The 25542-nt window shown below is 43.7% G+C and overlaps 1 protein-coding gene across 1 annotated transcript in view; it reads right to left on the reverse strand.

The window, feature by feature from the left end:
• The window catches only part of MBOAT2 (membrane bound O-acyltransferase domain containing 2), a 107900-nt gene that overhangs the window by 22747 nt on the left and 59611 nt on the right, over window positions 1–25542 (reverse strand). The window contains exons 4-6 of the mRNA XM_004005673.5: window positions 11510–11605; window positions 935–990; window positions 326–380 (exon numbers count right to left, since the gene is read on the reverse strand). Of these exons, the coding sequence (XP_004005722.2) occupies window positions 326–380; window positions 935–990; window positions 11510–11605 (207 nt within the window). The remainder of the gene's footprint in view (window positions 1–325; window positions 381–934; window positions 991–11509; window positions 11606–25542) is intronic.

The following is a 25542-nucleotide window of genomic DNA, read 5'->3' on the forward strand; positions in this document are numbered from 1 at the left end:
ACCTGCTACCAAGTCACTGGTCTACAAATGGTAGCTGCAGTTATTACTCATAATTACTACATGAAGACCATGCAGTCTTCCTGTCTTCAGGGAACTCAGAGCCTCTCGGGAGTCAGGATATGGTACACAGGAGGTATGATGATAATATTCAGTGGGTACCTATGAAGGCAGGCCTAGCCCAACCAGACTTGCTGCAGAGGGAGGAAGGTTTGGTTCTCGTGAACTAAGAGCCTTGAGGAGGACAAGTCAGCCTTGGCCTTGAGTACACGGGTGTCCTGGCAGAGACAGCAGGAACTTCGGTGGGAGACGATTTATAGGCACGTACCTGACCGCTAATCCCCTCTGTGACGGAGTCAGCTCTTCATCCTTCCGAAACATCCCTGAGAAATAAAAAGAGACAATTTATCAGTTACGCTTTCTCCCAAGAAAAGAAGCGTACTTCTTCCCATTCACACGTGCATCACTTTCTTCATTTGAAATTCATGCCATAATCCCAATTTTGGTATAACTGGTCCCTTTCTTTCTCAATACAGCACAGGCTCTGTCACTGAACTGAATGTAAAATTAAGAATAAATAGTGAAGGAAAGTGAGCACACTTTAGAAACCTTAGAGTCATGTCCCCACAACTCCTGTAGCCCACCAGGCTCCTCTGTCCATGGGATTCTCTAGGCAAAAATACTGAGTGCATAGTCATTCCCTTCTCCATGGGATCTTCCCAACCCAGCGATCGAACCCATGTCTGCTGCATTACAGTCAGATTCTTTACCATCTGAACCACCAGGGAAGCCAAAGCAGAATTCAGTATTTTTCCTATCTTCCCTCCCTCCATTTCCTTCCTCTAACAAACAGCAGAAAGTTATGGTAATCTCTCAAACAAAAGGTGGCTGGAATATGACTTTTTCAGTGATCAAAGATTAATTTCCAAATTCTTACCATCATGAATTTCATAAGCCAAACTAGTGATCTTCTGGGTAATTATCATCATTGGGCTGTGAAAAAAAAATTTTTAAGCAGAAATTTAAAATGATACTTATGATATATGGAAGAGTTTATTCTGCTTATATGACTGCAAAATCCTGACATGAAAAAAGACCCCAAGGGATTCTGAAGACAGAACTCCAGGGCTGCTGAGTCTGGGGAAGGGACGGAAGACAGGGAATCTGGGCTTTCTGCTTTGCTTTAAGAAGAGGCTTGTCCTCTACAGGAGACCGTGAGGATAGGATTTCAACACATCTTTTAAGAGGGCATAATCTAACCCATAATGCTGAACCTGAAGCTCCAATACTTTGGCCACCTGATGCCAAGAGCCAAATCATTGGAAAAGACCCTGATGCTGGGAAAGACTGAGGGCAGGAGGAGAAGGGGACAACAGAGGATGAGATGGTTGGATGGCATCAACGACTCAATGGACATGAGTTTGAGCAAGCTCCAGGAGATATTGGAGGACAGAGGAGCAGGGGACGGGGCGGGGCATGCTGCAGTCCATGGGGTCACTAAGAGTCTGATGCGACTTAGCAACTGAACCACCACTGGCATGAGATACACAGAGCTCGGCCCCAAGAGCTTGCAAGTCACTCCCCCCTCACCTAACAGACAAGATCTCATAGAGACCCTGTCACATGATGACTGGTCTTAAACTCAAAGTACCAGCGGGAGAAACTTCTTTTGTTCCCTTCAAAGTCTGTTCCGAGGTAAACACCACTCTCTCTCGGGAGATTATTCCTCAGCCAAACGCTCCCCCAGGCTGCTTTCAACAACCAGCTGCCGTTTTAACCTTGGAAGATAGTTTACATGCCTTTGAGGATTACAAAAAATTCCTTGAAACTTCGATTTCTCCAGGGGAAAAGGATCATTTTTCCCACCTGCCTAAATTCATTTAATAGTTTAGCTCAAAAAGGAATAAGAAGATACCCTTCGCTCTGGATTTTAATTCTCACATCACCTTAAAACATCATAAAAACAACCAATAAAATAATAAATTTATTTTTCAACTCAGTGACATACTAAACTGCTCAGTTCATGTGTATCAGCTGTTTCCCAAAGGCAAATATTTATATGTGCTTTTTGCACGTATGCTCTCACTGTGCCCACTGGCCACCTGGGAGACCCAGGCATGCAGAGTGCAGGCTCTCATGAAAGTGAGCTGAGCTGGGGGACTGGGTGCTGCGAGGCTGTACTGCTGGATCTAAGAACTATGTTCCCTCACAGGGGCGGAAAGAATGCGGAAGCAGGGTTTCCCCAGTTTGGCTCAGTGGAAAGACTCTGCCTGCCATGCAGGAGACACAGGTTTGATCCCTGGTCCAGGGAAGACCCCACATGCCACAGGGCAATGAAGCCTGTGTGCCATGACTACTAAGCCTGTGATCTGCAACTAGAGAAGTCCTCGCAACGAGAAGCATCCTCGCAATGAGAAGCTCGTGCTCTACAACTAGAGTAGGCTCTGCCTGACACAACTAGAGAACAGCCCGTGAAGCAATGCAGACCCACCACAGCCAAACATACACAAATAAATGTTAAAAAGAAGAAGAAGAAAAAGGCGGAACACAGACAAATACTCCACTCTCTCCAAATGCTGGCCTCCACCCAGACCACACTCCCTGGAGCTGCTCTGCAAGGGCGGCCCATCTCCTGCTTCAAGTCTCAGCTTAACAGTCACTTTGCACAAGAGGCCCGTGGGCAGCTGTATCCCCACCCCAGGAAGCCACCTCTGCCCAAATGGGACACACACCTTTCACTTCAACTTAGCTTCCTGTTTGCTTTCTTCAAAGAATTTCTCACACTCATGGCTGCTTCATTTACCCAGTTACGGAGGGGCTTTAAAAGCTGTCTGCACTCTTTAGCAGGTTCATGCGACAGGGAGCGAATGGTCTTTTTCACCACTGACCCCCTAGCGCCGAGCGTAGTGCCTGGCCCAGGATATGTGCTGGGTGAATATTTCTAAACTACCACGTAAACCCAACCTTCTGGGTGCCCACTCAAGACCCATCACTCCTTATGTAAGTTGATTAGACTCCCTCCCTCATGTCCACTCTTCTCTGTGCTTGAAAACAGTCACCAGACTATTCTGTAGTTATTGGCTTATTTTTCGGAAACTCATCGACTACTTACCAGCAGGAACCCTGCCCTATCCACCTCCGCACCTTCGCTACCTGCTATGTGTGTGTGTGTGCGGGCACGCACACATTCAGTCGCTAAGCTATGTCCAACTGTTGTGGACCACAGGAACTGTAGCCCACCAGGCTCCTCTGTCCATGGGATTCTCCAGGCAAGAATACTGGAGTGGGTTGCCATTTCCTTCTCCAGGGGATCTTCCCGACCCAGAGATCAAACTGATGTCTCCTGCATGGCGGGCGGATTCTTTACCACTGTGCCACCTGGGAAGCTCTACCTGCCAAGTAACTGGGCTCAAAGTTCCGACTGGTTTGCAAAAACGTCTCACATCACCTACTGTTTCCTTAACAGATAAGCATGAAGCCTGAATATTTCCTTTGGTTTTAAAGGGGTTGTCATTCCACAGCCTCTGGTCCAACCTGTCATGGGCTGGCGTCAGGGAGTGGTGAATGCGAGAATAAAATGACAGAAGACAAAATCATCGCGGAGTGACTGTGAAGGAGTATTTGATAAATGAAAGTAAAAAAAGTTTGGCACAGGATAACAAACTCATGAGAGCTCAGGAGAGTCAAGCAGGGGGGAAGGTGGCCAGAGGAGTCCAGCACAAGTACAGGACAGAGACCAGGACACAGAGCGGACTGAAAGGGGAGGAGGACTGGCCTCACCCATCACACGGAACCTCCTGTGCAGAGAAGACGGTTCTAAATGAAAACATTCCCACGGTTTACAAAGAGACCAGCTGGGTGGTTTTCCTAACAGTGCATTGTGCTCGTAAATACCTGAATGGGGACAATTGGGAGTGACTCACACAGATTTCACTTACACCTTCATTGACATTTTAACTACCTGTCTGCCTTGCATTCAGTATTTAATTGCCTTCCTGGTCCTAAAACTTGAGCCAGCCCTATGTGAACCAGACTCTCCTGTTTCCCTGGGGTGGAGGCTGCGAGGCGGATGGGAGAGGGCAAGCAATTGGCTTCGGTGCCTTCATCCAGCAAAGGGGGCCTGGGTGGAGCCACCTGTACCTTCTGCACAGCAACATCACTAGATTGAGGTGGAGTTACAGACACTTTCTCCCCCAGCACTCTACTTGGAACAGGAAAAATATAGAATCTAGCTATTCAAAATAAATACTCAACTGATAAAACAGCTTCAGGTAATATAAAAAAAATATACCCATCTGATGTAAAGAACTAAAGAGACTCTAGACTTCTTATAATTTTTTAAAAAGATACAAATTAACTTTCTTATTCAACTAAAACCTTTACACGCCATCTTTCTTCTCTATAATGAGTGAGAGTTACAGGATTTAGTTCTGCCACGCAGTCAAACTCAAACTCTAGGTAAGCATCACTAGAGAATGAATGCTGAAAAAGAACAATCTCTTTCTGAATCGTTCTGTCATCTCTAGGAGACTGCTAAACTCCAAGAATACTGCTACAAAGCAACTACGAGCACCTACAAGCAGAGAAGGCAATGGCAACCCTCTCCAGTACTCTTGCCTGGAAACTTCCATGGATGGAGGAGCCTGGTGGGCTGCAGTCCATGGGGTCGCAGAGTCAGACACGACTGAGAGACTTCACTTTCTTTCTTTCTATAGTTACTTTTGGAGAAGGAAATGGCAACCCACTCCTGTGTTCTTGCCTGGAGAACCCCATGGATGGCGAGGCCTGACGGGCTGCCGTCTATAGGGTTGCAAAGAGTCGGACACGACTGAGCAACTAACATACACACAACACACACACACACACACACACACACGATACAAGGTCAGCATGCACACACACACACACGATACAAGGTCAGCATGCACACACACACACACACACACACACACGATACAAGGTCAGCATGCCACCAGGGTACAGAGACCTGACAACAGAGCAAACTGACCGGTCCGCTTTCAGGCATGTCTAAGTACGCAGGGGCTCGTCTGCAAACAGCAAAACCCACTGAAAGCAACAAACCCCTGGGACTAGAGCCAAAGGAATGCACCTTGAGAGGGGAGGAAAAGGCTTCCGGGAGCCAGGCAGCCATCCAGCCAGCCCCTTCAAGCACTCATTTTGAAAATGAGCATCTAATGAGCGCCTACAAGGCACCAGGTGCTAGAGACACAGCTGCGAAGGAGACAGGGTTCTCATTTGTGTACAGGGGAGGGATGGATAACAACTGAGCTTAGAGGCAAATACACGGTGTGCCAGCTGCTGCTGTGTGTTGAGCAGAAGAACAAAACAGGGAGGGGAGAGGAGTGCCAGGAGGCCGGTGGGGCCTGGCCTCACCCAGGTTGATGCTTCACAGAGAAGCTGAGTCAGGGACCAAGCCCCACAGAGGCGGGCTCGCCAGCACCCCTGCCCAGGTGGGGGCACCGAGACTGACCTGGCCTGCTGGGAGGCTAGTGAGGATGGGGATGCAGCTGGAGCCAGTGAGTAAAGACAGGACAGATGCTGAAGACAGAAGTGTCGGGATGGTCAGAGTTAGGAGGCTCCTGCAGGGACTGTGAAGGCAAGGCCGAGACCCAGGAGGGACTGGGGACCGTGGAGGGCAACAGGCAGGGCAATCACTCGCTTTTAATGGGTATATTCGCCCCTGGGTAAAGAGGGCTGTGGGGTGCTGGGGGGTAAGAGGCAGGTGAGGATGGCATCTCAGAGCAGGATGACAGCACAGACCCCGCGTAGTCCATCCAAGTCGTCTTCTGATGGCAAAGACAGCGGCACCTGACGACTGTTCGACAGTGGATCAGAATCAGGGCTTGAGACCTGAGGCCACCAAGGGTTTTGACCAGAGGAAAGGAACAGAAGGACGGAGCTGGCTGGGAAGAAATGCAGGAGGAACAGGGCAGGGGCATTGGGAAGTCCAGGTCAGGCAAGTTCAGTGGGAGATGCTGACTGGATAACCGGGCAGAGAGGTGTGAACAGGCAGCTGGACACGTGAGCCAGAAAACGTCCTAACTCCACTTCTCATCAACTGTGGACATGGGGGAGCTGTTTAACTCCCCAGCCTCCAAATTCTTATCTATAAAATGGGGATAATAAAGCCACTGTGTGGATTAAATAAAACAGCAACAGGACAAAGGCCATGAACAGTATCCGAGGCACAGCAGATGTTTGATAAAACCCTCATTCAATAGATACCGGAACCGCTGCTCAGCAGAAGGTACTGGATGGCTGCAATAATTAACTGCTAAGCACTGTCCCTGAAGGAACCTGCGCACTGAAGTTAAGAGCTCAACAGGTACGCAAATAGCTACATGGAAAAGTGTTAAGGGCCAAACATTTGAAGACACGTACAGAGAAACTAAGCAAGTTTATGGGGAAACACCTCGAACAGGAGCCGCTTCATCTGAGCCTCTAGGAGCCAGGAGGTTGGACACGTGGGCAGGTTGGGAAGGGTGTTCCCGGCAGGAAGAAGCTGATGGGCAGTAGAAGAAGCATGAGGACGTGGAAGCAGTTATGCGTCTGCAGCATCAGACGAGGCGGGCAGAGAGGTGAGGCCCAGCACACATGGCGTGGACTTTGAGGGCTGGTGATCCCTTTTTGGGATCCAACCAGTCCATCCTAAAGGAAATCAGTCCTGAATATTCATTGGAAGGACTGATGTTGAAGCTGAGAAACTCCAATACTTTGGTCACCTGATGCAAAAAGCTGACTCACTGGAAAAGACCCTGATGGAGGCAAAGACTGAAGGCAGGAGGAGAAGGGGACGACAGAGGATGAGATGGTTGGATGGCATCACCGACTCAATGGACATGAGTTTGAGTAAACTCCGGGAGTTGGTAATGGACAGGAGGCATGGCGTGCTGCATTCCATGGGGTTGCAAAGAGTTGGACACAACTGAGCAACTGAACTGATCAACTTTTTAGAGTCATAAGGGAACACTGCAGATCTCTTGATAAATATCATTATACCACACTGCTTTGTGAACAGACATAAAGTCAGGGGGAAATGCTGATGTATGGCAGAAACCAACACAATACTGTAAAGCACTTATCCTTCAATTAAAAATAAATAAATTGGAAAAAACAATCAGGGGAAAAGGTTCAGGTAGGGAGGGGAACAGACAGAGCAAACCTTGTAAGAGACCGTGCCTGTTTTCTCCCGGGAACTTGAACTACCTGAGTAGCAGCTGGGCGGAACGCACTCCCTAACCTAATGTAGGTCAAGGTGTCAGGAGACACCTCCCACCGGCTGAAACAGGATACGCAGAATGCCACAGATGGTTTATCAGCTGAATAATTTATGCCAACACTATTTACAACATAGTTACTGGGCACAGCAGAGAGCACCAGGGGCCCTTCTAGGACTCAGCTCAGTGAGCCAGAATGAAGCTTTTACAACAAACGGTCCCTTCCTTCTTCTACTGACAGGATGGTCACCTACAGAGTACTCAGCCCCCAGCAAAATATACCGCACCGACCCAAAAAACTGGTAACTGCACGAACACACAGGGGCAGCCAGTAATAAGATACCGACTGAGTATCTGGTGCTCTCTGCTTAGCTCTAAAATGTATTCTTGATTTCAATGTAAAATATGTATCTTTTAAAATAGATATCACATATATCTTTTTTTAGTGGATGCATTAACCAACGCTTCAGCTTCACAAAGATCAACATATTCCAATCAAAACTCATTTCCTTCCTGTCCCCCAAAATCTGTTCCTGCCTCCATCTACAAGAAGGCAAGCATTCACCTTTCTTTTTCTGTCTCAATACCGTTTCCTGAATAACCGAGAGGGGCGTTCCTCAATGACCCACAGTCCCAGCATTGTCATTCTGTACATTTATATCCCAGATCCAGAGATCTGTTTCTCGACACAGGCTTCTTGGATTTGGCTATTCCTATGTCAGTCCTACAATATTCAAATGATGTCTGCTTGACAAGCAGTATATGTTTTTATACTGAATCTGCTCCTCTCAAACACTTCTAGGGAAACTCCTCAATTTGCCTAGTTTCCCTCAAAACCTCAACCGCATTACAGGTTAACTAGAGAAAAAGGACTGTTTTTACAACACTGAATGTCACTCTCTGAATAAACAAGATGCTTCGTCAGTCAGTCTTTTTTATGTCCTATGGTAAAGCTTCATAGTTTACTACAAAAAGGTCTACACAAAGGTCCCTACATTTCTTTTTACACGTTTCCTTAAACATTTCAGTTTTTATTGCTTCTGAAATTCAGATCCTTTATCTATGACATTTTCTAACCAGTTATTGCTGATATAAAGGAAAGCTATTTAACTGTTTTATACTTCTTTTGTACCTATTTTCTGAGGCCAACATGTCAGCTGACAACCTAGCCTTTCAACCTTTCTGCAAAAAGAAGCTGCTATTAAGAGGCGTGTCCCTTTTATCTATTCAACATTTTAAATGTATCTTGAGCCTATCTCTCTATCTAAACACACACACACACACACCCCATATTTCATGCACACACACACAATATCAGTGTTCCACACCTTTGCAAGTAACACTGGCTGGTACAGAAGAGCTCCCATGTGATTCCTCAGCAAGAGCCTGGCTTCATTCCCTGTGTGTCTAACTTCAGGGCACTGGAGACCTTAGCACAAAGAACAGGTCACTAGATTCAGCTCTCCCTTCCTCAGACTGCCAACACCACTTTGGATGGCTCCCGTATCTACCCTAATTAGGAGCAAGTCAGGATCTGTTGTGCTCATGTGTTGTAACACTCAAGGCTTACTAAATGCTTCTTTTCTCCTCTGCGCGCATTAAAACAAAAGGGAGCATTCTAACTTAGTTCGGCCACAATGGTCTCCTTGAGCTGATTTATCTCTGTCTTTGTACCAGTTCACTGATGATGCTCAGATGTTTTCTTCTAGTGGATAAAAATTACATATTAAACTGGGAGTTTTACATCAGGTCGTCCATCTGTAAAATGCTATGTTGTATTTCTTTGATATACTTAAATATTTTAAATTATATTCAAGTGAAAAATTTTTATTTTAGTGAAATACTTAAGATCCTATCACATGCATATTGTTCTTAAGGTACACTATCCTCTCCATTGTGGGGTCATGTAACTAGTTTTTTCCAATAGAATGGGAGAAAAGGTGGAGGGCAGGCATGCTCTCTCTGGGCTCAGCTCTCTACAGGACACACCATTCCCTCAATTTAATCAAGAGGATTTTAGAGACCCTGAAGGAGGTGGGGCCACAAGAAAGAAGCCTGGTTCCCTGAATGATCGTGGGGAGCAGAGGCCCCCTCCTCAGGGGGCTGGGTGTGAATGAGAAACAAACTTGCTTTATGTAAAGTTACCGGAGTAATGTGCTTCGATAGTGGTTAGCCCACTCCTAGAGGTAGAGAGTGACGGGAGTTTAGAATAGCAGATAAGGGAAATAAAAAAGGTAATGACTAAGTTAAATACAAAGACGAGGTTATGAGACTCCAGTGAACACTGGATCACACGAATTTGTACTTCTACCAATTCTTATTAGTAAATTGAAATCTGCTGTGTTAAACTACTTAGTAAATGTGGCAGTTTAAAAATATACGCAGCTAGTTCATATTTTCATTACACCAAGATGACAACGTGCGACCTAGGCTACCTCTCCAAGTTCATCACGATTCAAGGTGGCCCAATACACCTACTGATTCTGCTTAAAAGCTTTTTGCTTACAGAATTCCTGCTGTTTATAAGTTATAGTGAAAGTGAAGTCACTCAGTCATGTCCGACTCTGCAACCCCATGAACTGTAGCCTACCAGGTTCCTCTGTCCATGGGATTTTCCAGGCAAGAATACTGGAATGGGTTGCCATTTCCTTCTCCAGGGTTAGGGTTAGGGTTAGGGTTAGGAGATCTTTCCGACCCAGGGATTGAACCCAGGTCTCCCGCATTGTAGGCAGACACTTTACCATCTGAGCCACCAGGGAAGTCCTTTACAAGCTGATAACCAACATCTACTCTCTTCTTCTGTATGTCAGGTTATTTCTCAATTCTATTCAATATATTGCTAATTTGACTATCTAGTTTTTTAGTGTATTTAATAAATTTTGTCTTGGTTTTATTTGTTCTTTTAGATATAGTCTTTTATCCAAGCCTGATTTTAAAATCTGTTTAACAAAAGTAAAATCCACCTTGATATCATTAAGGAGAAAAAGATAACTCATCTTCTGAAATTCTCCTGTTTTATAACAGTGATTTTTCTTTAAGCTCACATAACAGTGGCTCTTTTCTAGTGTTCAACAATTTATTCATAGATGCCATGATTTGCTTCATTTTATTTTTTCCACTTACTTATCCTTCCATTGAATTTACTGGTCATTATTTATCCTGCACAGATAACTCAAGGCCTACTTAAAAGCAGGTCTTCTGTGTCTTTTTCAACAGAGAAAACTGTTAGGCTTGACATATACACTGTAGAGTTTTATCTTCAACTTCCCCACCCAGTACGCAGATGTTAGCAGGTATCCCTTTATAACGATGGTGAACAAGTTCATCTTTAAGGACTTGGACTGCATTTATCTCATAAGAGACATTCAATCAGTTCTGTTACAGGCAAAAGACCCTTCCAGAAACAAGGAAGGACTAAATTTCCTCTGAAGAAAAGAAAGCCTGAAGTTATTTTTACCACTGACTAGAATACTGAATATCAAAATGTAAAACATTTCATAGATGTGAAATGCATAAAAGAAAAATACATGTTCAAGTGCATTCTCATGGAAATTCAGACTGACAAAGCTAGTCCAAGGACTTTCGTCCAGAGACAGTCCCACAGTGTGTTAAGAAGCAAGAACAAGCAATCAGACATTACACAGCAGCTCGTGAAACACTATACAAAAGGGATTCAAAGAAGGGAAGGAGGAAGAGAGAGAGGGAGGGAGGGAGAAGAAGGGTAGCAAGGAAGCAGGCTCAAAGGGGCTGATTTTCCATAGTTATTAAGTGACCATAAAATTTTCTAACAGAATTAGACCCAGTGAGGTTGCTCAGTTTTGTCCGACTCTTGGCGACCCCGTGGACTGTAGCCTGCCAGGCTCCTCCATCCACGGGATTTTCCAGGCAAGAATACTGGAGTGGGTTGCCATTTCCTTATCCAGGGGATTTTCCTGACCCAGGGATCGAACCCAGGTTTTCTGCATTACCGGCAGACGCTTTACCGTCTGATCCACCAGGGAAGACCAGAATTAGAAAATGCTTTCAGTATCGGCATATCATACAAATTTTATTCCCATATATTTAGAAATGTTACAAAAGTCAATTTAAAAAAAGGTTATTTTTGTGACTTACACATCACTATAAAAGACCACTTTCCAAGAAGAAAAATTTACAAGAAGAATTTTAAACGAAAAGAGTTTTTCATTTGAACTACTAAATGGAACTATATTTTGTCTTTCAATCAACGTGTTAGGATAGATAAACAGACTTCTGAATCAAAATTTTCATCTTACCCTGAAAAATCAGCAGAATATTGTCCATAATCAAAGATATAGACTCTAGTGATTTGGCATACTGTGAGGTATCCCAAAGCAAACACGAAACAATATCTGGAAAACAAAAACAAGCTAGATTAGTGAAATAAAAAGATTCATTTTGTTAAAGAATACATTTTAAGCTAACATATTAACTATATGATATGGTTCAAAAATTATAAACATCATCAGATCTACTCCACAAATGGTTTTCTTTGATAAATTGTAAAAACTCTTTACTAGTGTTTGCTTTAGTTTCCTTGAATTTTGTACCATTTTCAACGGCAAACACATTTATTTCCTACCTTTATTCATTTTTTCCTTCTGAAAACCCTCCATATAACAGATTATGTATCTGAAAGTCACACTCACAAACTAAATATGGTAAGTACTGGTATCTATTTATTTTTCCTTCTTTTTAGAAAACAAAATCTAGTATGAAAATATTTGGCTGAAACACACATCAAACAAGTTCTTAAGAGTATTTTTAAAACTTGTCCTCCGTCATCTAAAATCATAAACAGTGTGTATCAGGTGGTATTTACTCACATTTTATAAACATTAATGTTTAATAATTTTCAGTCTTAAGATGTACGGGAGAGAGCTACAATAATTAAAAACATCAGGATTTCCCTGGTGGTCCAGTGGTTAAGAATCTGCCCATCAATGCAAGGGATACCACATCCTTCGAGGCAACTAAACCCACGTATTACAACTAGTGAACCCACGCTCTAGAGCCTGGGCTCTGCAACAAGAGAAGCTGCCACAATGAGAAGCTCGGTACCACAACTAGAGAGTAGGCCCCCCCACCCTGCTGCAACTAGAGAAAGCCCGCGCATAAAAACAGCAAAGCCCCAGCACAGCCATAAATTAATTATTTTTAAAAAAGAATTTAAAACATCGTCTGGGGGGACTAATTTACATATCAACAGAACAGAAATTCACAAACAGACTCTAGAATATATACTACTGTGTAAAATCAAGGCTGTAATGCATATTAGCAGGAGTGAATGGATTATCACCTAATGAGTTAAACAATTTGGGTGGGTGAATGGAGCTATGCCTTCATCGAAACAATCCTAGATGAATAAAATAATTAAATATACAGTGTAAAACTAAAACATATACGAGCCGTGGATAAATATTCAAATGTCCTCAAATCAGTGAAGGACTTTCTAAACATACATAATATAGAAGAAATCAATAGAAAAAAACAACAACAACAATGTATTTGATTAATTTAAAACCTTAAACTTCTCAAACAGGCCATTCAGGAGGTTTTAGGAAAGGGTCCTTTCAAACTTCAGACAAATAGGTAATTCTGATCTACTTGGATTACTCTTGAGCCAAGAAGTCTGCACTAGATAACTGAAAGAATCTTTAATAAGAGTTTAGTACACTATAACTAATTGTAATTTAAAATAAGATACCTTGACCAAGCAGGGTTTATTGGATAAATGCAAAAATGATTCAATATAGGAAGCCAAATTTAGTGGTGTAAAAGTATTTACGCCTTGAAAATTGGCAAACACTATACATTATCCAATGAACATGAATTTGAGCAAACTCCAGGAGACACTGAAGGACAGGGAAGCCTGGAGTGCTGCAGTCCATGGGGTCACAAAAGAGTCAGACATGACTTACTGACTGAACAAACCGATTACTCAAACCAGAGATAATCAAACCAAAGCCTGCAGGATAAATCTCGCTCCCTGCTTTGCTTCTGTCGATCAAATCTTGTCTGACCACACTCATGGCCATTGACATGTATACTGTTTATGGCTGCCTTCGCCTCAGAACACCTGAGCGGAATAGCTGCAGCAGCATCTACAAGGCCCTCAAAGCCTAAGATATTTACTATCTCGCTCTTTGCGAAAGAAGTGTGCTGACCCGAATCAGAAGCAATGACGAGAATGCTAATAATACACGCTAAACTTTTAAAAGTATGTCATGACCTACAGCTATGATGTTGTGACTAGCACCCTCCCAAGAAAAAAAAACCCAGAAAATCTTATTCTTCTAGCATTCACAAACTATTATTCAATTCAGCAAAGAAGTTGCTCTTACATTATGGACAAAAAAATGTCAACCTGTATCTTTAGTGTTTCACTTTCAACTTACTCATTAACATAAACAAAAATATCAATCAACATTCATTAACTGAACCACATTTGTTTGCCCATGATGTGAGCAACTTCTTCACTGAACCGGAAAAATCTGTGGTCTAATTCTGTCAACTCATGATTGAATTGCGATCATGGATTAGTTATGAGTTTGTCAAAAATCAATGAAAGCATTCTGTAGAATCAGAGCAAAAGAGGCGATACATGTAGCTGGCGTGGTGTGAATTCCTTCTGCTCAGAAAAAGGATCTGATGGCTGTAGCAGCAATCACCTTGCTTCCCTGAAGTAGTGAGCTAACAGGCGAAGGACAGAACTGCGAAACAAGAAAGACACCTGCCTCTTTAATAAACACTGCTGAGCAGCTACACTGGCTCCGAATAACCTAAGTCCAGACAAAATCTGAGGTGCTGGGTTTTTTCCTATTATCCCGAACTGAAATGCATTCCTAAGCGATACCAAAGCGCACCACATTTTCACTATCATCTTTTGAGTTAGGCTGCAGGGAAAGGTGACAGGGAAAGCCTCTGATTTGCCAAGTTCAGCATCAGCAGAAGAAAACAGACATACAGGCCAAATGTACATGCACGGTATTCTTATCAGTGCTGTGGTCAGGGCAAATGTTTCACTGAATGTCTTCAAACAGGAAAAACATGCATGCACATGAAATCCAGCAGACCTGACCGAGATTCAAATAACGGCCCCATCAACCTTTTACTCTTCCTATCAGTGTGATCTTGAGAAAGTGACATTGCTTCTGAACCCTCATTCTCTCCCTTCGAAAAGGCAGATACACAGGGAGGGAGACCGCCTATCTAACTCAGTCACTGTGGTCTCACAGCCCCTGCAACTGGCAGTTTACAGGTGGGCATGAAACCTAAGTGCAGTCAGTGAAACATGACACAGAGCTTTCGCAAAGTCTTTCTCCTTAAATAGCAAGTAGGATACTTGCTGAGGAGGCCATGTCAACCCACTCCAGTATTCTTGTCTGGAGAATCCCCTTGGACAGAGGAGCCTGGTGGGCTACAGTCCCTGGGGTTGCGAAGAGTCAGACACAGCTAAGCAACTAAGCACAGCACAACATAGGACCCTTGCTACTGCTATGTCGATCAAGCCCAGCTAGCCTATAGACAATCTGGTGAGATGGTAAAGCAGAAAAGCTAAATAAAACAAAACACAGAACTTTCTGATGCCCTCATAAAAACAGAGTTGCTGAGTTAATCAACAAGAACTGCCTCACCTTATGACTTCTCCCTGGAAAGGTGAATCGCTCTGCACTGGTTACCATTTTACCACTATGAGTTATACCGTTACTCCACTATGAGTTGGGATTTCTACTCTGTGCAGTTTTAAAAGCATCCTGATACTATCATCCTTTATAACAAAATGAAATCAACAAGATTTGAAGAGTTCCAGAGAGAACACTTTATTATTCATTCAAATAAAAGTGTTGAATTACGGCTCCATTTTAAAAACAGAAACCACATCTAAAATACCCATTCTCTAGATATTAGATATGAAGTGGAAATTGTTCAGGGAAAACCAAAGTGCTCAGGGACTATGGGAATTAATGAGCTTGAAATGTCGAGAACTGAAAAAGAATTCTTCCCAAATGAGGAAAACAGGCAACATCACCAAAAGGTTCAAAATCTTGATGGAGAGAAAGACAAAAACTAATAAGTGAGCCATTATTTTAATGTGAAGTCAAATGAAACTCATCACTTTCAGGGTGCTCAAGTTCAAGGGGCTTTGGGTGCGGCCCCAATTCAGGAAAGGCCAACACATCTGAGAGCTAACTGTGGTGTGTACTTAGTTGCTTGGTCGTGTCTAACTCTTGGGACCCCACGGTCGTAGCCCACCAGGCTCCTCTGTCCATGGGATTTCCACCTGGGAAGCCCTACTTACTATACAGTTTGATTTATATGAAATTCTAAAACAGACAAACTGATCAAAGGTGGTAGAAAGCAGAGGGCGAGCGGGTTGCAAGGGGCTGGGCTGTAAAGATTACAAAGGGAATGCGGGAACCTTGGGGGATGAATGAAGTGTCCTGTGTCTGGGGATTTGGGGGGTAGTTACACAGGTCTGGACATTTGTCAAAACTCACTGAACTGGTGGTTCTACTTTGTTTAAGGTAATTTTTAATCTAAAGAAAGTTGATTTTAAAATTATTTGGAAACAAATTTTATAATTTCTTTGCAGATTCCTTCTCAACCTGGGACTCCAGGGTTCAGTCCTCTTCTCTGTTTATACCCATTTCCAAAAGGTTTTTATCCAGTCCCATGCCTTTAAATACAAACACCACAGTCATGTGAATACGAACACAACTATTAGGCATAATGACAGTTGGGACCTACAGGTGAATGAAGTAAAGCAAAAGATGAGTGTTCTATGTCTGGGTATATTTCAAAATAGGACCTTAAGTCTGATAAAGTCAGCAGGGACCTGGAAAGATTAACTGCTTATAAACTGTTCAAGTTTCCTATTTAAAAATTTATGATTAATCAAGTCTGTTCATTTATAGTTAGTGGCTATAATGCGTGAAGCAACCTGAATAATTCATTTTCTATGGGTTGGCATACCTGTAAATGAGGCTGTTATTCTAAAACCAGCAACCCAGAGTGAGTTTGGCTCTTCTTTCATCTCACTCTACTTTCACGAAAGTAACACAGGCATAGTTTCAAAGGGATCATCAGGACCAAGCCGTCTGCAGCTGCACACCCTGCACACAGACTCTGCTCCCCAGATGCCACTTTCCGACCCACCCTGGACCTGTCAGGAAAGACTGGCCCATCCTCAATAGCACCATCCTTGCCAGCACTTAGGTTCCAGCGTCTGCCTCTTTGAGTTTCAGATAAACGTGTGTGTTGAATCTACTACAATTACTGGAAGCCTCAAAATTTAGTCTTATAACCATCATTAAAACATCAGTTTTCTAAAATCTTTTTGATAGTATTTGCATCTTATTCTAAAAGCCCAGTTATCAATTTAATGGAATTTTAGTAAATGCAATCCTTAACATTTCTTGCTCTTTTTACTTTGTACACAATAACACATTCTAAGATACATTGTTTCTGCTAAGGTATTAGGCCCAAAGGTTAAGTTTACCCTCAGGTAACCAATAGGTGAGTATCAACTATCTAACTAGGTGACGTCTTAAGCCAAGTTGAAAGGCTCCTCCCACAATTGTTTTTTTAGCTGCCAAGTCGTGTCTGACATTTTGGGACCCCTTGGACTACAGCCCGGGATTCCCTGGTGGCTCAGACAGTAGAGTCTGCTTGAAATGTGGGACACTCAGGTTCAACCCTTGGGTCGAGACGATCCTCTGGAGAAGGAATTGGCAACCCACCCCAGTATACTTGCTTGGAAAATCCAGTGGACAGAGAAGCCTGGCAGGCTGCAGCCCATGGGGTCACAAAGAGTCACACAAAACTGAGTGACTTCACTTTCACCTGGACTACAGCCCATCAGGCTCCTCTGTCCATGGGATTTTCCCAGCAAGAATACTGGTGTGGGTTGTCATTTCCTCCTCCAGGGGATCTTCCCAACCTAGGGATCAAACCTGTGTCTCCTGCATTGGCAGGTGGATTCTTTACCACTGAGCCACTAGAGAAGCCCTCTTCCATTATTATCACATTTATAAACACCTTCTCGTAAAGATATACAGTAGCCACTCTTCACATTTTGAAATCACATGCCTTATCTCTTCCAAGAGTTTTGTCTGTTAAAGATGTCACTTTAACTCAACACACTTGCCTTTTATAGAAGGAACAGAAAGAACAGTGAGATACGACTTCTCCGTTGCAGGAAGCTGACATCAAGCCAGCGAGCACAGCCATAGCATCTGACAGCCAATGGTGAGTGACAGTGCTGGGTTTTTCCAGGATTAGCTATTGAGATGCCAGTCACCTCTGTCTCACCATGTCTATTTAGAGCATCTTTATCGCTTCTTGTGAAAACTGTTCTCTTAGATGTTGTATCCTTCCCTAGATGGCACTTCTTGAAGATTTCAGACGCCTGAGTCTATGAGAGCCTGGCACTGAGCTTGACAAAGAGAATGCATTCTGTAAAGTGGCAGAGCAGAACGGAAGCAGTGTGAAAAGATGTTCATTGCAGGCCAGGGAAGTAACTGAGGGCTCCTCCTGGGACGACGACGATGTGGATGCAGCCACAAATAGAGAACAGGAGTGACACAGACGAGATCTCCCTGTGAGGCTAAATGCCCAGAGCCAGGAGTGGCCAGCCTGACACGTACCAGTGAAAGCTGGGAGAAACTACAGGAAATAAGTTAGTGCGTAAAATAGGGTTCAGGGTATTCGGAAGGGCCATGAGTGTCAAGTATTTCTTGCTATTCTCCCACAGGCATTCAAAGATTTTTGAGCAAAGAGTGATCTAGTGAGATAGTTCTTAGGCAAGTAACAAAGACTAACCCATACACAGGATGGATGGTAAGAGATAAGGCTGGGAGTCAGAGGAGCAGTTATGTAGCAGGAAGAAACAAGTTCTGAGTTAAGATAGGGATGTGCCAGCAAGTGCTGAGGGTTTCCAAGGAGAAACTGAAAAATATCTCATACTATATCAGCTGCAGAAACTAAGGAGAAAAAGTCAAGTTTATAAATTGGAGCAATTTATCAAGAAAACACAGAAGTCGACTCTGGAGTCCAAACTGGCTTGGGCTGGAAAGTTGCCTTGGTCTCTTCCTAGCTGGTGACTCCAGACCAGTTGGTAAATGAAGCCTCAGTCCTCTTCTCTTTTCCAGGCACCTTTCTTTCTTAATTTCATTGCATTGAAGGCTTGAAACCCTCTACCCTGAACACCACACTTGTCTGACTGCTATTCCCACATGAATATTTAATGGAGCCTCTCAAATGTAACATGTAAAGAAAGGCCCCCTACCCAGTAAGCTGCCTCTCCCCAGCGACCCCATTTCCTATATAACATAGTCCACCTAGCAGCTCAAGCCAGAAACCTAGTTCAGATCAACGCTGACTTAATTCTAATAAAACAGCAAGCTTGCTCTAATACAGCTCCATTTTCTTCTGTGTCCTTTGTGCTACTATTACCATATGCAAAAGTTTGCTCAAATTCATGTTCATTGAGTCACTGAAGCCAACCAACCATCTCATCCTCTGTTGTTCCCTTCTCCTTTTGCCTTCAATCTTTCCCAGCATCAGTGTTTTTTTCCAATGAGTCAGCTCTTTGCATCAGGTGGCCAAAGTATTGGAGTTTCAGCTTTAGCATCAGTCCTTCCAGTGAATATTCAGGGTTGATTTCCTTTAGGATTGACTGGTTTGATTTCCTTGCAGTCCAAGGGACTCTGAAGACTGTTCTCCAGCACCACAATTTGAAAGCATCAATTCGTCAGTGCTCAGCTTTCTTCATGGTCCAACTCTCACATCTGTCCATGACTACTGGAAAAACCATAGCTTTGACTAGACGGACCTTTGTTGGCAAAGTAACGTCTCTGCTTTTTAATACACTGTCTAGGTTTGTCATGGGCTTCCCTGGTGGCTCAGATGGCAAAGAATCTGCCTGCAATGAGGAAACCCAGGTTCAATTCCTGAGTCGGGAAAATCCCCTGGAGAAGGGAATGGCCACCCACTCCAGTATTCTTGCCTAGAGAATCCCATGGACAGAATAGCCTGGCAGGGTGCAATCCATGGGGATTGCCAAGAATGGGACATGACTGAGCGATTAAGCACACACTAGGTCTGTTACAGTTTTCCGTCCAAGGAGCAAGTGTCTTAAAATTTCAAGGCTGCGGTCACTGTTTGCAGTGATTTTGGAGTGTGCTGTTTCTGTTGCATCTCTCTCACCCATGGTACACAGCGGCTGACATCTCCCCTCTGACTTTTAAATTCACGGTTTTCTTTTTCAGCCTTACTCTAGGAGTCTCCCCTGTGTCTGTAATCTCAGTGGTCAGTCAATGGCTAGTCAGGGCTTGTGCTTAAAAATCTGCTACCAGTAAGGCTTCTGCTGAGGGTTCCAGGTGTGGGTCTGAGAGCTCGTTCGATAGTCCAGCAGGTTTCAAGCCCGCTCTGGCCGTCTCTCTCCTTCTGGCCCTCCAGACTTCCCCTGACGTGGAGGCAGTCTCCAGGCAGCCATGATTGTATCGGTATCTTCTCTAGTTTCTCCATGGCTCTCTTGCTGCCAAGAATCTCTCTGCCAAACGTTAGACCAAATCCTCAGGAGGGGAGAGCTAGAGGCATCCTCTGTGAGCCACTGCCTAGGTTTTCTGCCTTCACCTCGAAGCAAGTCAACCAAAGCTGCGGTCTTTGTTCTCCCCTGCCCCAGGAGAACTCTCTGCCAGCAAATGAGGGGTGGAGGGGAGCCCAGACAGGAATACCACCGTTCCCACTGTTTTCACTCAAAGGTCAACAGTTTTCTTTTAAATAAAAGCTTCTCGAATTGCTGTTTGCTTTGAGTAAATTTTCAGAGCCCAACAATGGTTTTGACCAGTTTTATTGCTACTTTGGGGGGAGAAAATTTGTGGATTTTAGTTAATTAAAGTAGGATTTGGTAGGCTTGTATGGAAATATGATTTCTTTGGAGGGGGGTGTAAATTCAAGTTCTAAAATAGATTCAGAAAATTGAAAATATATCCACACCTAGAAAAGCCCCTGGGGTGGGACAAGCCTGCCACCCCTCACTCAGGGCATAAGCTGAGCTCTGTGGCTGGAAACCAGCTCTGTTAGTCTGGGACTCTAAGAGAAGAATTTTAAAACACTTTTAGAAAACCAGCTGCTTTACCAGCAAAAACCAGCTACCACATCGTCTTCATACAAGACTTAGAGGCCCCTGTTCTGTTCCCAGTCGCTACTGTGCCGCTGTCCTCTTGGGGTGAAGGGACCTTCTCCCCAGGGTCTCCACTTGGGCTTCTCCCTGTATGGGGAGACTCCAGATTCTCTCTTACTGTCTTCCTAGAGACCTGCAGGTCATCTACGTTCCCCGATAAAACTGCTGTTCCTCGGAAGACAGGGCCTACTGGGTTCCCCGCCAAGGAGCCCTCTCACCTGGAACAACAAGGTCTCCATGAGTTACGAGCACAATACAAGTCGTGAGGGGCTGTGTTTGTTCTTTTACAAAGCCTTATTCATGACAACAAGAAAGGAGCTCAGCTGTACTCACTAGCCAGCCACAAACCGAGACACGGATACATGAGGGCACTGGGTCCTTTTCTTTCTCATTTTGTTTACAGACGACAGAAAGGACCCAAACCACATGGCAACTAATCAGCTCTTTTATAAAATCTAACTCTGCTCCCACACCTGACTCTGTAACATAACAAAGTCACTTACTGGTGTTTTATAAAGAAAATTTCCAAAGTTAACTCAAAGATAGAAATAAAATTGGGCATTGGCTCTTGGTATCAAGCACGATGATTTTATTGCTCAAAATGCAAAGACTTCTACAGAAATTCCCTGGTGTCCAATGGTTAGGACTCGGTGCTTTTCCTGCCGAGGGATAGGGTTAAACCCCTGGTCGAGAACTAAGATCCCACACGCTTTGCACTTGGCCAAAAGGAAAAAGAAAAGGGAAAAAAAAGACATAGACTTCTATAGTTTACATCAAGATTTCAGACGTCTGGATTGTAGTTAAAAAATATTAAATCAATAAATACACAGAAATGAAGTTTTAACGGTTTTAAAAACATCAAAAACTGTATCTGGCAGTCAGTGTAATGACAGAATCTTAAACTGAGAAAGACAATTACCCACAAAAATGCATCCAAATTTCAGTCTATTCTAACTGCTACTAAAACCAGAACCGTGAAAACTAAAGTCTATAAAAGGCTTCATGTTTTCCTGTGCTGTGCTGTGCTTAGTCGATCAGTCGTGTCCGACTCTTTGCGACCCCAGGGATGACCACCCTCCAAGTCAGAGACCCGGTGCCCCTCCCGACGGGAAGACCAGGAACCTGTCAGTCTTGGCTCTTCAGGGGCTGTGTGTTATAAGAAAAGGTGCCGAGCTCCCTTCCCACCTGCACAGACGATCACTCACCTTTCTTCCATTACCTTTCGGGGTGAAAACCACATAGGTGGAAAAGCAGAAAAGGAAAAAGGTGATTCAATTCATTCTCTGAAGATCGTCAAAGCAAGGGAAGCAAGGAAGACGATGTGTGCGGCGATCTAAGGAAGCTGGAGCTACCGAGCAACAGCGGGCTGGAGGGGTCAGGAGGAGCGTAAGGACAGCGGGGCATCCCCACCACCCACTGAGAGCTGAGGGCGCCAGGAGCGGTCTCAAGTGCCTTTCAAGTGTCCTCAAACGACCCAAGAGGAGACTGATGAAGCAAGGTGATGGTGAATACAGGTGGCGGGGAGATGAAGGAAGAAGTGAGGATTTATCCCACTGGCTTCACTGCTCAGCTGCCAAGTAGGGATAAATTAACAAACTAACCCAAGAATTAGAATTAAAGAAATTTAGCTTTCCAATTCAGCTTTTGAACTAAAATTAATTTACATTACTTGCACACACACCAATTATCAATGAAGGAAAACAACCCCGAAATAAAATGGATAGGACACTGCCTGTTTCCCATGGAAAATCCGCATGTTGTGAAGGTCAAGGGGGAGCTGAGTTTAGCAGCTGGCTGCATGGGGCTTTGGTGCTGAACAGACTGGGTTTCAAGTTCTGAGCCTGCTGGGGACCAGTTGTATAAACCTGGGGAAAGCATCTAGGTCTCTGAATCTCTGTTTTCTTCAACAATAAAGCTGAGATACAGCATTATAGCACAGGTGGCTGTGAGGACAGCATGGGAAAACACCTTAGCATTTGTGTTTAATAAATATCACTGGTAGTTTAGCTATTAAGAGTAATTTACTTGTAATTTAAGTTGTCTATTGTACTTTGGGGTTCCATCCTATTCATTTCTTAACTTTTATCATTTTCTTCATTGGATTATATCTTCAAGTCTTTAAGTCTGTTCTCTGAACACTTTCTAAAGCTCTCATGTCTAAGGAAAAAAGTTTATTCTATTATCTTGTACTATTATCTATTATCTTATACTATTCTAAATAACAGCACTCCAATAATTCATGTTTTGAAATGAAGCTATGCTCCAACAACATGAGTTCTACATGAGACATCTTGAAACTTTGAAAGGCAAATCGTGCCAACCCCATTTCAATCCTGAAACCTTCTTCCCAAGGCAAGTTCTGCTAAGGCACATAGTCTGTCATACCCTAAGATTAATTTCCAGGCCAGGAAAAGACGAGCAATCTCATCTCATCTCTGGGATTCACTAAGTGTAAGCAAAAGCTCACACTTTTCAGAGAAATAGGTGCCCAGGCTCACCTGCCTATAACATCCTTTCAGCAAAATGCCCTACCGTTTTTCAGGTCATCATATATTTTGCCCTCTTATCTTCTGATTCTCTCTCCATTACTACTCTAAGAACTGTTTACTAAGCCAGCAGCAGCAAGCAGGATGGGATCACTGTCTTTTCCCTATACAAATTTATGTATCAGAAAGTATTTTAAAAGTCTTTTCTTAGTCAATTGACATTAAAGTAGCACTTTAAAGTCTATACTTATTATGTAATTAAATAAGTATCAGCCTCAAGCATGGAACTTGCAAAAGACTGAACAATTTTAAATTAAGGTAGATTATTGAGAGAATAAAATCACTTTTATTCAAATATTTCTCTGGGAGATAAAGCCTTTTTAAAAGACCCCAACACTGTGTTCTAATGATGACTAAGACAAACCCAGTCACTACGTCTCCAACATGCTTGCTATTCTTTCAAAGAATAACCCAGGCTGTTTATGCTATGTGGTAAGAAGGTAAGGATCTCTTTTTCTCTAATTAAAAAGAAAACTTTAAAAGAATCTCCATATATCAGCAATAACCACGGAAATTAATTTCACAGACGTCCAGGACTGATCATTACTGGTTTTGCTACTGGTCTGAGTAACCTCACCTCTTGGAACTACAATCTCCTTCTCTGCACAGTGACTAATAACCTGGCGTCTCAGACAGTAAAGAGTCTGTGTGCAATGCAGGAGACCTGGGCTTGATCCCTGGGTGGGGAAGATACCCTAGAGAAGGGAATGGCCACCCACTCCAGTATTCTTGCCTGGAGAATTCCATGGACAGAGGAGCCTGGTGGGCTGCAGTCCACGGGGTCGAAAGAGTCGGACATGACTGACTGACTTACACTACCACAACTATAGGGACAGTTCAGTGGAATATTTGTAGAGAGCACGCAACAAAGTGACTGAACACAGAAGTCATTCCACCATTCAAGTTCCAAAGTTCAAGTCCAAACACTCTATTAAATCGTACTGTAACACAAAGACAAAACCTGCCCATATCAAGCCTACGTATTTACTACAACAATACACCACACGCAGACTCAGCATTCAGCAAGCCCTAATTTCCCCAAACAACTCCCTCATTTCTTACCTAAAAGTAAAGAAAAAGAAATACACCATTCATGCAACTTTCTTCTCTCACAAAATTTCAACGTGAACCACATATTGTATGTAAATGGCATGGTGTTTGAAAGCATCAATTCTTCAGCCCTCAGCCTTCTTTATGGTGCAGCCCCATTACCTGAGTCCACCTGTGCACATTCTTATTCTAACACATTCAGAGGTAACAGCAACACCCAAAGTAACAGCATTATTTTCCAAGGGACGTGTGTTTGTATTGTCTTCATCTCCATGTTAACATAGTCTTCCCTTCGGACAGAAACCCTTGACCCAAGGGAAAGAAACCTCCCTTCCTTGCTCAAGGATGACTGGGTCCTTAACAGAGATTCAGCTTACAACTGGAAACACAACTTAGAATTCAAAATCTCCAAAAGAGATACTACAGTGACTAGACAGTATAATGGAATCTGAATCGGGTCCTTTCCCAAGCGCAGGGTTTGAGGGTATGATGTGTGTGTGTATGTATTCAGTTGCTTAGTCATGTCCGACGCTTTGTGACCCCATGGACTGCAGCCTGCCAGGCTCCTCTGTCCATGGGATTTTCCAGGCAAGAGTACTGGAGTGGGCTGCCATGCCCTTCTCAAGTGGATCTTCCCGACCCAGGGATGGAACCCAGGTCTCCTGCATTGCTTTACCACTGAACTGCCAGGGATGCCCAAGAGGGTATGATGCTATGTTCTAAAGATTCTTCAGAATCCAACAGGGCCTGGACATCCTACTGCCTCTCACCAAGTAACAGGTTTTCCTTTCTATGAGAGTTGAGAATATTTAAAAACCTCAGATCCTAAGCATAATAAGCCTAAAGGCCATTGCATCTTTTTGGATAAAAACTATCTGTATCTTTGTGCTAAGGAAGAGTAGCCAATAAATGCAAGTCCCTCACTGTGTTCAGGACCCTACTGGCTCCCATTACCTCTCCTCGATCAATTCAGGGTACTTCTTTTTAACGACACATTCTTGTATCATAAAGCTGAATGCTTAAGTAATAAAGTGCAGAAACAAAAAGCCTGGGCACTGGGTGTGATCAGACACACCCAGTTCTCATCCCAGGTTCCCCTCTTACTAACCTGCTACTGGGGAAGCAGATCCCCTGGTGCGCCCATCTCCAGGGCTGTTGCTAGGATTAGTGCAATCCAAGCACCCTGCACAGCAATGGATACACAATGATTGCTGCAACATTACCTGCTATCAGGATAAGATAATGTAAAAAACCACTTTAGAATTACTTCTCGTTTTCTGGTTGAAATACTGCTTCTAGCTCAGGACAGCACAGCAACATCCAAAGGGCCTGTACCTTCACTCCAAGCCACTGAAAGGCTTTCAAGTACCGTCCACAGAGAGCGGAAAAGAAGAACTTTTATTAGAGTCCAGGTTCCTTCCTGCCACGTTTTATTGCCTCTCATGGGATCATGGGTTGTCCTCAGGGATGTTAGTACTTTCCCCTGCAGAGTTTCCGCTGAGCC

The sequence above is a fragment of the Ovis aries genome, chromosome 3 (genome assembly GCF_016772045.2).
Source record: "Ovis aries strain OAR_USU_Benz2616 breed Rambouillet chromosome 3, ARS-UI_Ramb_v3.0, whole genome shotgun sequence".
Classification (NCBI taxonomy): domain Eukaryota; kingdom Metazoa; phylum Chordata; class Mammalia; order Artiodactyla; family Bovidae; genus Ovis; species Ovis aries.